We start from the raw sequence: 11,968 nt of genomic DNA, 5'->3' as shown, positions 1-11,968 counted from the left end.
TTTGTGTTTAGAACAATTATATACTAATTTTTAAAGTATCAAATTGAATTTTTGTTCAATAAAAATATTTCAATTGCGACTTTAGATTTTCTCCCTATAAACTTTGTCTTCAAAATAAGGGTGCGTCTTGTACACCGGTGCGTCTTATATTCCGAAAAATACGGTAGTTATAGCATAGCTGCTTATGATATTTAACGTTTTCTACATAGTCTACATTCTTCTAATGAAGCATTAGCATTTCTTGGCTTAAAATAGTCGAATGGAATAGCTTTTGTTGACACTTTGTAATTGGAAGTCCGAAGTCGTATTCCTACTGTCAGGTTTTGTAGGCTCGATTCTTTACAGTAGGTGTCTGTGGCTTGTTGGCGATAAAATTCAACAATAAACAAACAACAGTACAGTCCACTTCTTTTAAAATAACATGTTAAAATAAGTCAAACGTATTCACAAATGTTTGACTTTTTATTAGATGTTTGTGGATTTTATGTGAACAGCCATACAACTGTTTAAGCTATATTTCATTCTAAATTGCTTCCAGACTTAATCTCTTAGCACCTTTTTTATTTTCTGGGGACATGCCCCCAGACCCTCGTAACATGAGCATTCGTTGGCTTTTGATATAAAAAATATAACCCCTTTTAAAACATTCTGCGTACGGGCCTGAAAATACCTTAGTTTTCTATTTATTTATGGTATTTATCTATGGTTCTGGAAATTTTCCTTAAACAAAATGGTCCCAGTTCTCTTTAGTTTCTGATAAACTACTCAGAGGTGTCGGTAGGTACTTAAAAGATTCATGGCTCGTGCTTAGAACTCGCGGGAATTTTCGACGTTTCAGTACGATATCGATCATGGTTTTCTTTCTGATTTTTCAAGAGCAATAAATTCGGAGCATTATCAAATAGAATAGGGGCACGGGCCTCGTGTTCCAGCGCCTAGAGACGCCTCTGAAACTACTTAGAGTTTTGCGGTTTTTTGTTTTAATTCTAGTTTCATTATTCGAAGTGTCATTCTGATTTTTTTTAACTGGTCATTGTTAACATTATACAACAAGTGTATAGAACAGAATTTATCGCAGTTTTTTTTTTTCGGACGCTAAGATTAAAAAACAGTATGCTTTCCTAATACAAACTACTGCATTGTATAGTGATTTAGTTTTTAGGTATTGTAATAAACGCACAAGTAAGGCGTGTAATTCTAAAGTTGTAGAATACAAAACAAAATTTGTTAGTACTGTAACTTCTGTTCTTTTAAGACCCCCCCCCCCCACGTGGCACAACATTATATGTGATAGAAACCGTGGTGGGCAGAGCACAGATAGCCCATTGTGCAGCTTTGTAATTAACTACAAACAAGCCTTTTAAAATATATTAAATAACAGTGTGAAAATAGTCAATTTTCATTATCACATTCCTGGGTTATTATCTTTTGCAGTTATATAGGCATAACGTGTTCTTATACGAATAACAAAGAAATATTATTACGAACATTTTTATATAGTAATTGAAAATTTGTTTAGACTGAATTCCCATTCTTACTAAAGTTTCTGTTTTATCTAGATGATGTTTTTCATTATTGACTTACTTCCAAAAATATTCGTAGGTGCATATAAAGTAGGTGTCGTGCGTCAAAGCAGTATTTCGTTTCCAGCTAGGAAGGGCGCTTGACAAAAAATAAAATAATAATAATAATCTAGTTTAAAGAGTAATAAGAATTTAGTATGTAGCCCGAACGCCAGCAGAGGGCTTTATCAAATTTTACAATCTTCAACAACCCAAATATCACCCCAAGATTTTATGAATTCCATACAAGCTTGATGACGGAAATATTCTAATTTCTCGTTTTTTTCAGTTAACTTGATACACCTCCAGGTGTGTAAAAGTAAAGCTATTCATAATAAATATACCGTTTTTGTTGTTGTTTTTTTTTTTTCGAAACTGATAGTACAACAGTTGAAACGGTGTCTTTTAAATTTGTTACTGCGGGGTGTCATTAACATTGTGTCATTGTGCAAGTGTTCCCATTTCAGCAGGTTTAAGATGAAAGATGCATCTTTTTTTCCTCTTCTTTTCTTTCATACGTGTTTTCTCTTGCCCCTTTATTTTATTTGCCCTAATTTTGGTCGGTATTTTTTTTCACCTATGAAGTAGTTTTATGTAAGGTTACTTTGAAACTTTCAAGAGTTCTGTAAGATGTATAGTTTTATCCGCGATTGGAAAAAGTGCTCATATATTTTATCTTATGTCTTTAAGATATCTGGTTTTCTAATCAATAATTTATTAAACGGATAAAAAAGAAACTGGAGTAAGCTTACGAGGATTTGTGTTAAATCTGTGTTGGCACTATTGAAAAATTACTGTATAGGTATAGGCTTAAGCTTATTTGTTTGTTTTTGAATTTCGCGCAAAGCTACATGAGGGATATCTGCGCTAGACGTCCTTAATTTAGCAGTGTAAGACTAGAGGGAAGGCAGCTGGTCATCACCACCCACCGCCAACTCTTGGGCTACTTTTTTACCAACGAATAGTGGGATTGACGGTCACATTACAACGCCCACACGGCTGAAAGGGCGAGCATGTTTGGTGTGAAGGGGATTCGAACCCACGACCTTCAGATTGCGGGTCGAGCGCCCTAACCACCTGGCCACTAAAGAGAAGTACAAAAGTAACTCAGTTACAAGTTGCCTGACATGCATGTGGGACTTTTAAATATTACATTCTATGCCAGGAAAATGACTTTCCACACTGTTGAGTTCTATTGTGTATATATATATAAATTTCAGAAGCCACTGAATGCACAATTAAGGTTTCGCCCCCAGTTTCATAGCGGCAGGTCTGTGGAGTTATAATGATAAAAACCGGGTTTCGATACCCGTGATTGCCTCAGCACAGACAGCTCATTGTGTAGCTTTGTACTGAACTACAAACAAACACACAATTAAGGTTTCATATAACACCTTTTACATTTCGGTGTTCATTTATTGAAATGTTTGTTTTTATTACCCCCTCCCCCAACTCCAACCCCTACAGGATTTGACACATGTCCGATAGTTAATAGATTTTGTTGTTGTCCAGTTTTCTTTCATTATGCACGCACAACTCAGTATGATAGTTAGTGCTGTCTGACGACCCAAACAAAATTCCTTCTTTTAAACAAAATATTCTATTAGTTTGAGCTTCTGTAGATTTCATAATTGTTTGAATTTTCGTACTTTGCTGTAATCCCACAAATTCAAGATTTCTGACGACTGTGACCTATAGACGTATGAAACCTATTTAATATTCCAAAAGATTTACACAATTATTGCAAAATAATGACGTTTTTAGTTTGTGTTTTTTTTTTTCAGTGCATAATTTATAAACGTCTTAACTCGTAGAAAACATTTGTGAAAATACTTGAGAAAAAGAATAGCTTTTTCTGAAATCAATTTCATCTGCCATTTGTAGTTGCTTTTTGTCACTGTAGTAGACAACGACATGATAATTAAGCTCTTGTTTCATCGTTTATATCACAAGTAAACATTTGTTACTAATATTCCATGTCCCTCAGTTTTTGGTTTTAACTTCCAATTATGCCCCCCAGTGGCACAGCAGTATGTCTGCGGAATTACAACGCTAGAAACCGGGCTTCGATACCCGTGGTGGGCTGAGCACAGATAGCCAATTGTGTAGCTTTGTGCATAACCTCAAACGAACAAAGAAACAAACTCTTAATACAGTTAATCGTTTTAGCTTAACATAGGATTTGTTTATTAAACCTTTCTAATTAAATTTTAATGCAGTTTATAGGAATATAGAATTATGTGTAAACAAACGTACCCTTTACTAAAGCATTAATTATTTTCGTAAAACATATGCTTTCATTATTTCTGAAGTGGAATATTTACATGTAGTAAAAATTATATTTCGAAATGTTTATTACATTGACTTGTATATATATATTTCTTTTTGTAGCCGAAATCCGATGTTACTGCAATCTCCCATCTTGCGTCAATACAGGCTACATGTGCAAGTCATCTCACAATTTGTGTTTCTCAGATAATGAGAATGGCGGCTACGGTAACGACCTTTTTCGGTCGCGTCATGGCTGTCTAGAATATTTGAATGACCAGAAAAAGGCACTGTGTCGGGTTAAGGGTCGTTCACTTAGACTTTCTTCCAGGACACCATTCAAAGTGTTTTGTTGTGAAGAAGACATGTGTAACTATGGAAACAGTGTGGATATTAATATTCAAGTTCATACAAGAGCTAACCACAGTTTTCCTGAAGGTAGATATATGGTCGTGCTAAGTGGTTTTGATATCAAATTAACTTTTAACAAAATAATTTTAATCATTTTGTAACGATATCCTTAAATATCACTGGGTATTAAAATATTTTATCTACAAATTGTTTTTTTATATTGTAAGAAGAGACTTTTTTTGTTTGTTTTGTTTTTACCATAGTAGTATTGTTTAATGCAATATGTTAGGCCAACCTTTTGTGTTCATTTTCAAGAAAGATACAACGCCAAATAAAAATTATGTCTGAAAATGTGTTTTGGTTGTGTAACATGCAGCATTGTTCACAAGAAAAAATTATCAATTTATGAGGTAACAGTTGTATTATTATAATTTTTTTTTTTTTTAGGTATTTATGACTACGATGATGAATATTTCATTAAGTCGGACAATGTACGAGAGGGGTCGCTAGAAGGTGGTCTCTGGTTTCGGGCTGCTGTGATAGCTGTACCTATAGCGGGGAGTTGTATTCTGGTCATACTGATACTGCTGGCAGTGCGAATGCTCAGGAAAGACTCTAGACGGCAGCAACAACTCCTAGAACTTAGGCAGCAGAGACATTTTAAAGCGTGCCTCTTATTAGGGGATTATGGATACAGAGAAAACCTTGAAAAACACAACCAGAAAATTGACAAGAATGGTAGTAGAGGTGAAATGTACAGAAACATGAATTTTATTTTATCGCATGATAATTGCTATACTCACCACAGTGAAAAAAACTTTGTTTTTGACAAGCATTTAAATAACTATACTTCCATTTCATGGTTGAATTGGAGATTATTTAAGCCTAATCCTACAACTATTGTGTAGTTTCAATTTCTTGTAATTCAATGTATGATACCATAATAAATAGGCTTATGTTTGTACATTGATGCCATTGGCTCTTCTACAAAAGCTCGTCACTCGTACCAGTGGCAAGTTTGAATATGAGTAGAAGAAGGTTTTTGCCACGTATAATATTCCTAAATTGTAATATAGAGGAAAAAGTAGGGCACAACAAATTCCATAATGTTTAGCTAAGAAATTCAAAGTGCTAGCTTAATGAGATTTAGACAGAAATAGTCAATATTTGATATTTTTCTACGATCTGTTAGAGAAAACTATTTTCATATTAAAATCGTTAATTATCCCAGTGTTTTTTGAATGAGAAAAAATGTAATAAGTTTTCTTCTGCCTTACAAAGTTCACTATTACAAAATTAATTTAAAATATTAATAAGTTTTGTTGATAAATTTCTCATAAGTTTTTAAATTTTTTTATAATTTTAGTTTACAATAATTTCCCTAAAAACGGGGATATAATTGCAGTTTAGCGGCTTATATTCCATATTGGATTTTCGGCCATAAAATTACAATTTTACCTTGATTTTTTTGCTACATGCGATTGGTTAAAAAGTAACTTAACTTTAATTTCATAGGTTAGAAAGCCAACGGAACTAAGATTTGATTGGCTAAAATTTACAGTACATTAAACCCTTCATTTTCAAATGGCAGACAAACCTCTAGCGCCCACGAAAATCACGTTGACTAGTGATTTTTGTCTTTGATGTAAAAAAAAAAAAACTGTAAATTTTTTATAAATATATATAAAATAAGTGTTTTTGTTCACCTTCTGTGAAATTTTTGTAACACTCTGAATATAACTTTTGTTTGAGTGATGATTTTTGTTCTCGATTTAAAATAAGAAATTGGAATATAGGCCGTTAAACTGCTATTTTACCAAAACGAGCATACAGTGCAGGAAAATAGGAATTTGTTAAACAAATACAGTGGTGATTTAAGACTCAGTTTTTACGTGTGTTCATATTCTTTCTGGTGAGTTGGTTGCATTTGCGTGGCTGAGACTTTATATTCTTGCTGTTTGCATCTTGATATTCTTGTTGTTTGCATCTTGGAAGTATTCGCCAATATTCTAAGTAATATATTTAACGTAAGTTTCAGCTGTTATTTAAGGTTTCTAACTACTTAAACGAAAATAATCTATTTTCTTAAAATATAAGTTTCGAATGAAGAACAGTTTTTCTAATATATTCTTTCACTGTATCCAAGTTTAGTCTTTATACATATATATATGTAGTCTATTACCTGAATAGTTTTTCTAATATATTCTTTCACTGTATCCAAGTTTAGTCTTTATACATATATATATGTAGTCTATTACCTGAATAGTTTTTCTAATATATTCTTTCACTGAATCCAAGTTTAGTCTTTATACATATATATGTAGTCTATTACCTGAATAGTTTTTCTAATATATTCTTTCACTGTATCCAAGTTTAGTCTTTATACATATATATATGTATTCTATTACCTGAATAGTTTTTATAATATATTCTTTCACTGTATCCAAGTTTAGTCTTTATACATATTTATATGTAGTCTATTACCTAAATAGTTTGCTATAGCATCTTAACGATTTTTTTTCAAAACTGCTTAATTATGAAAATTGTAATTTCAATAAGTATTGATTGTGTATTCATAATATGCATAATGTTTATAGGAGTGAAAAGTTTGGGGTTTTAGCCGTTTAATTTAATATTATAGATTAAACAGATAATAAGTTGTAAAGATATGGTTTAGGTTTTGTTACTTAATTCTGTAAAACTAAACGGTGAAGATACGACGAGGACTTCGATCTATTTGGAAAATCTGACAGCTTTTAGGAACAAACGTTACGCCTAGCAAAATCCCCTATCTAAAATTATCCACGTTCCATTTAGTAACATTCCTTTCTACTGACTTAGCTGTTTAGATGAGAGATTGGTACATTCGAAAACGGCAGACTTTATATAATCATGATAAAAACAATTTGTTTCCTAATAAAATATTTAATACAACAAAAGTTGGGTATTTTTCTCGATGGAAACGAGCTTGATTGGTATAGGTTTTGTATTTATTTAAAGTTTAATCGTGGTCGGCTCGCTTATAAGTTATCGTTAACACTTTAGAAGAATTCTGATTTATGGAAACAATATTAGGTATGTAAAGGCATATACTTGAGTATCACGGAAAACTACCGTTTCTAAGTGATATGCGAAGTTAACATGTAATCCCTTTATTTTTAATACACCGATTCTAGGAAATAAGGAAAGCTAGATTGATATATAACATACGTCTGCTTTGATGAAAGTTTGAAACCACAAATGTAATTTTTTCAAGTTTCACTTGTTAATTTTTGTAAGATGGAAATAATAATCCCAAAAGCGAAACTCAGTTAATAATATTTACTGGTCTGTTTTATAACTATCCAATTATCTCTCAAGGATCTGACTATGTACCATATATGGAATTTTTCTTGGGAATTTTCCACAATTTAGTTCTGTCAGCCATTTGTTTCAGTTATAGAATATGTGATTAAGCTCTTAATAAGTTTGAGATAATAAAAAACATTTCATTTAAAATTTAATTTCTAAACAAATTTTATAGTTAAGAAATAGAGCGATGATGTCCATAAACATTAAAAACAGTTGTATATTTTGGCTTACAAAATATTACTTTTTTCTACATTTTCGTAGAAAATTAATAACAATAATGAAAAATGCTCCATGTGTCTTTTTTTTTGTATAAATATCGAAATTAGATGTTTATAATTAAGGTATGAAGCAAATGATCAGTATTATACCTTACAAACTGCTATATTGTTATGCAGATGCGCGTTAATATTATTTTTTATCTTTTTGCAATTTCAGCTGTTAAACTCCAGCTCCATACTAGAAGGGTGTTTTATGGACAAACAAGTTTGTACTCTGAGCTTGCATTAAAATTTGATTAATTCATTTCTGTATTTTTAATTTATAATGTTAATTACTATATAAATAACCATGAGAGTTGAGAAACTGCGAATATATATCTGTTAAATGAATATAGAAACTTCAAGAAAATTTTCTTTTTATGGCAAATAAGAAAATATATTATTTAAAGGCCCAGATGCATTGCTGTAGTTTCACAAAAAATATGGTTTGAAAGCATAATAATTGAAAATAGATCATAAATTACCACTAAGTTAAAATGTACTTTTGTATATAATTGTATAAAATGTTTATGACGTTTAAGGCAACAATTAGAGTAGATTCTGTATATTGTTATTTATTAAAAAGAATTCCTTTTACTAAAAGTGTACGAAAATGTTTTTTTCTTCTTTAACACGTTAGCTGTGTTACTCCATAATTTGCTTCAACAAACTTGCATAGGCTCGAAGTTGAGAACTTTGGTTTGAAATTACTAACGCAAATTGAAAATAAATATTTTAAAGAGTTGGCGATGGGTTTCATTAACTACATAGTCACCTTCACTCAATAGTTTCGAAATTGGGGATGGCTATGTATAGATAGCCCTTATGTAGCTTTGAGTGGAAATTCTAGAACAACGAAACAAACTGAATGTTTATCCCCCCTTTTTTGTATTTTTTTCAGTGTTTTGAATCTACAGAAACATACATAATTTTATTTGTTATTACAGATAAAGCCTTAAAGAGTAAATGAAATAAATTATGCTTCTTTTTCGGGAGTGAAACGTTTATATTTAAAATTGCACCGTTTTAGCGGGTACTCCCTCTATTTTTATTCCCAGGGACAACATGGATGTACTTAAAGGTGTTCACTCAGAACCTAATAGTATGTGGTTTGTAAGGACTTCAATAAATAAATGTAAAAAATATTTAATATTTCGTCCACTTTTACAACATGCCTGGTCTCGAAAGGGTTAATAAGGAACAGGGATTTCCAAAAAAGGCCTGTATTTTTATCATACTTTTACATCGGCAAAAATACATTATTTTCTTAAATTCTCAAATACAATTTATTAAATTTATGATTTTTTTATAGTATTAAGATGAAGAAACTGACTTGTCATTCCAAAATTTTTTTTGAATTTATTTCTAGTCCACCTTAACTAAAAGTTAAACAGATTATTATATACAGACAAATGTTTAAAACAATGTTTCTAAAGTATATTCTTATTGTTAGATGGCATGTTATGTATTCCAAATTTCTCCATAAACAAATATGTGGATTAATTCCAAAACACAGTAGTATTAGTATTTCTCATTATCTCCTTAAAAAGCTGTTCATCAAAATTGAACATTTGTGTAATCATTATGTATATGTAATTATAATCACTTTTTGATACATTTGCGTAAATATCCTATTATACTTTCTCTTAAATTTGAAATATTATAAGTCTACTAGGTGTTCAGCTCATACGTCAATTTATTTAAAAAAATTCCAAGTTAAGTATTTTCTCAAAGCATCATTAACAATATCAATTAATTAAACATTAACAGTAATTTTGACCAGGAAATGATTAGAAAATTGCAGTAATTATTATTAACTTTGATCAATCGTGAGCTGTTTTAGATCAGAACTAAGAAGCGATTTATAAGTTAGTGAAGCCAATTTTCGGAACTATTTTTCGTGTCTCTTCACTTCGTAATGATAAAAATAATGAAATATAAATAACAATAATGAAAAAGTTTGTACATTATTTAGTTCACTTGCATTCGAAATACTAAAATTTTCAAATGTAATAGAATATTCATAAGCCAATAGTTAATAAGGCACTTAGGAAAGACCTACAATTAACACATCCATACACAAAAAGAAAATCAGTCGGAATTTACTATAACTTTTTATCATTCACTGAATTCGGATTCGTCCTTTCTTATTGCGATAAAAAATAATCAAAATATTCTTGAAACCTAGATTGACTAATTACAAGGCTTTGCAAAACACAGACACGAATTTCAAATAAAGTATTTTTGTTGCTATTCCCTTCGTAATACGCAACTCAAAACATAGACTTCAATTATTTTCTTTATGTGTATGTATGTGTATGATATTTTTATTCTTATATTTATAAATTCTACAATACATCAGTTGCCATGATATTGCTTAGCAGTAAAAAAAAATCATTTTTACAGCTGTATGTTTTAGTAGTTACAACAGAAAAACCTGCCTATGACTGAATTAATAAAATTATGTTATTTTTCAACAAAAGTACACGTCCAAAATATACGATTTAGACATCTGTGTCTTTCACTCGCTCAACTTTGTTTTAGTATAAAGGCGGAAATGTTATAATTAAGCCTAAGATTGCCTCGGTTGTATTGCAAATTGATACTGATCGATATTAATCCGTTTCAACCTCATCCCGAATAATAGCCTCAATGAAGTTTACTTTTTTTATTATTCAACACACACATCCATTAATTGGGATACGGTACGTATTCGTTAGAAATTAAGCATAGCTTAAAAGTTACTTCACTTTATTTACTTCAAATTAATGCCACTCGGAGAGTATAAAAAGATCGATCTGTGATAAGAATCCGTTTCTCGTTTATTTCAGATAAAATGTCTGAGCGACGGAATATTTTGATGTTTTCGTAATTCCATCTTTGCCTCCCGTTACAAATACTCTCACAAGATCATGTGCTCTGTCATAGAAAGAATATAGTACAGTAAGAAAACTGAGTGTTCTGAGATCGTGTTTACTCTCAGAATTAACACACGCAGTCCAATAAGAGAAGGGTTTCGAGAATTAATATGAATTGTTTCAATGGATGATTCGGTGAACTTAGGTAGAAAAAATTAATGGCACTTATGTGAATCACGTGACATTACGTAGCCGGGTGGTAAAGTGAGGTCAGTACAAGACGTAGCTGCACGAACTGTTGTTATGGTAATCGGTTGAGATGGTTGATAGGCTGGCGTCAGTGGTCGTATTGGTGTTGTTAACCGTAAGGGGGCGCTACGGGTTGTAGATACAGTAGCGCATTCTTCTTTGATTGGTGGTCGCTGATAAAATGTAACATCTGGTTGGATTATACCATGAGAATCCTGGGCTGAAGAAACAATAGACATTTAGCTGAGTATAACAAAATAAGCCTTCGTGCTGGCTCGAGAAAAAATCATTTAAAAAATCCAACTAAATCTAAAATGAAGTTAAAGTTCGCTTTTCAAGCATGCATGTCTGTATCAACAACATCACTTCAGCAAGTATTTAAGACAGTCAAAAAACATTAGGCTTAAAGTAATTCATAATAAGATTTAAATGTTATAGATCTTTAATCTAAATTTGTTTAATTCAGTTTATCATGTCAAGTTCTCTAAAGAACCAGTTTTTCCGGAACCTATACTAAAATATAAAATAATGAATAAGTGAATAATTGACAAACAAATTCTAATCCGAGTTTATTCTGACCAAAATACAAACAAGTAACAAGAAATGTTGGATTCTTTGTATTGCATTTTTTCTTATATCAATATTTCTCTTAGTAAATATTTGCTGATAAAACTAGCTCTAATTTTTTTTTACTAAAACTTTTATGTTAAATTAAATGAAATTTTCATTAATGACAACGAAACAGTTCATTCACTCAGATTCATAACATATCCTTGTATTATCTATTATAATCTATTTAAAATAACGATATTTATTTTTAATATTTCAACATAACATGTAAATCTTAACACTAAAGTGGTAACAAAACATGGGTTACTATTTATTAATAGCCCCCCCCCAGTGGTACAGCTGTATGTCTGCGGACCTACAACGCTAGAATCCGGGTTTCGATACTCGTGGTGAGCAGAGTACAGATAGCCCATTGTGTAGCTCTGTGCTTAATTACAAACAAACAAGCAATTTATTAATAAGTAATTTTTGTTTACTATATTGCAGTATATATATATATATA

At 31.2% G+C, this 11,968-nt stretch overlaps 2 protein-coding genes across 2 annotated transcripts in view; one reads left to right on the top strand and one right to left on the bottom strand.

Annotated features, from left to right (window-relative positions):
• Positions 1 to 8,392, top strand: part of LOC106466167 (BMP and activin membrane-bound inhibitor homolog) — a 27,817-nt gene extending 19,425 nt beyond the window's left edge. The window contains exons 2-3 of the mRNA XM_013926413.2: positions 3,954 to 4,268; positions 4,629 to 8,392. Of these exons, the coding sequence (XP_013781867.1) occupies positions 3,954 to 4,268; positions 4,629 to 5,089 (776 nt within the window). The 3' untranslated portion in view covers positions 5,090 to 8,392. The remainder of the gene's footprint in view (positions 1 to 3,953; positions 4,269 to 4,628) is intronic.
• A 1,926-nt stretch (positions 8,393 to 10,318) lies between these two features.
• Positions 10,319 to 11,968, bottom strand: part of LOC106466156 — a 49,792-nt gene continuing 48,142 nt past the window's right edge. Inside the window, exon 5 of the mRNA XM_013926402.2 lies at positions 10,319 to 11,116. Coding sequence (XP_013781856.1) covers positions 10,863 to 11,116 — 254 coding nt within the window. The 3' untranslated portion in view covers positions 10,319 to 10,862. The remainder of the gene's footprint in view (positions 11,117 to 11,968) is intronic.

Source organism: Limulus polyphemus, unplaced genomic scaffold (genome assembly GCF_000517525.1).
Source record: "Limulus polyphemus unplaced genomic scaffold, Limulus_polyphemus-2.1.2 Scaffold72, whole genome shotgun sequence".
NCBI lineage: Eukaryota > Metazoa > Arthropoda > Merostomata > Xiphosura > Limulidae > Limulus > Limulus polyphemus.
This window is presented reverse-complemented; position numbering and strand designations above follow the sequence as displayed.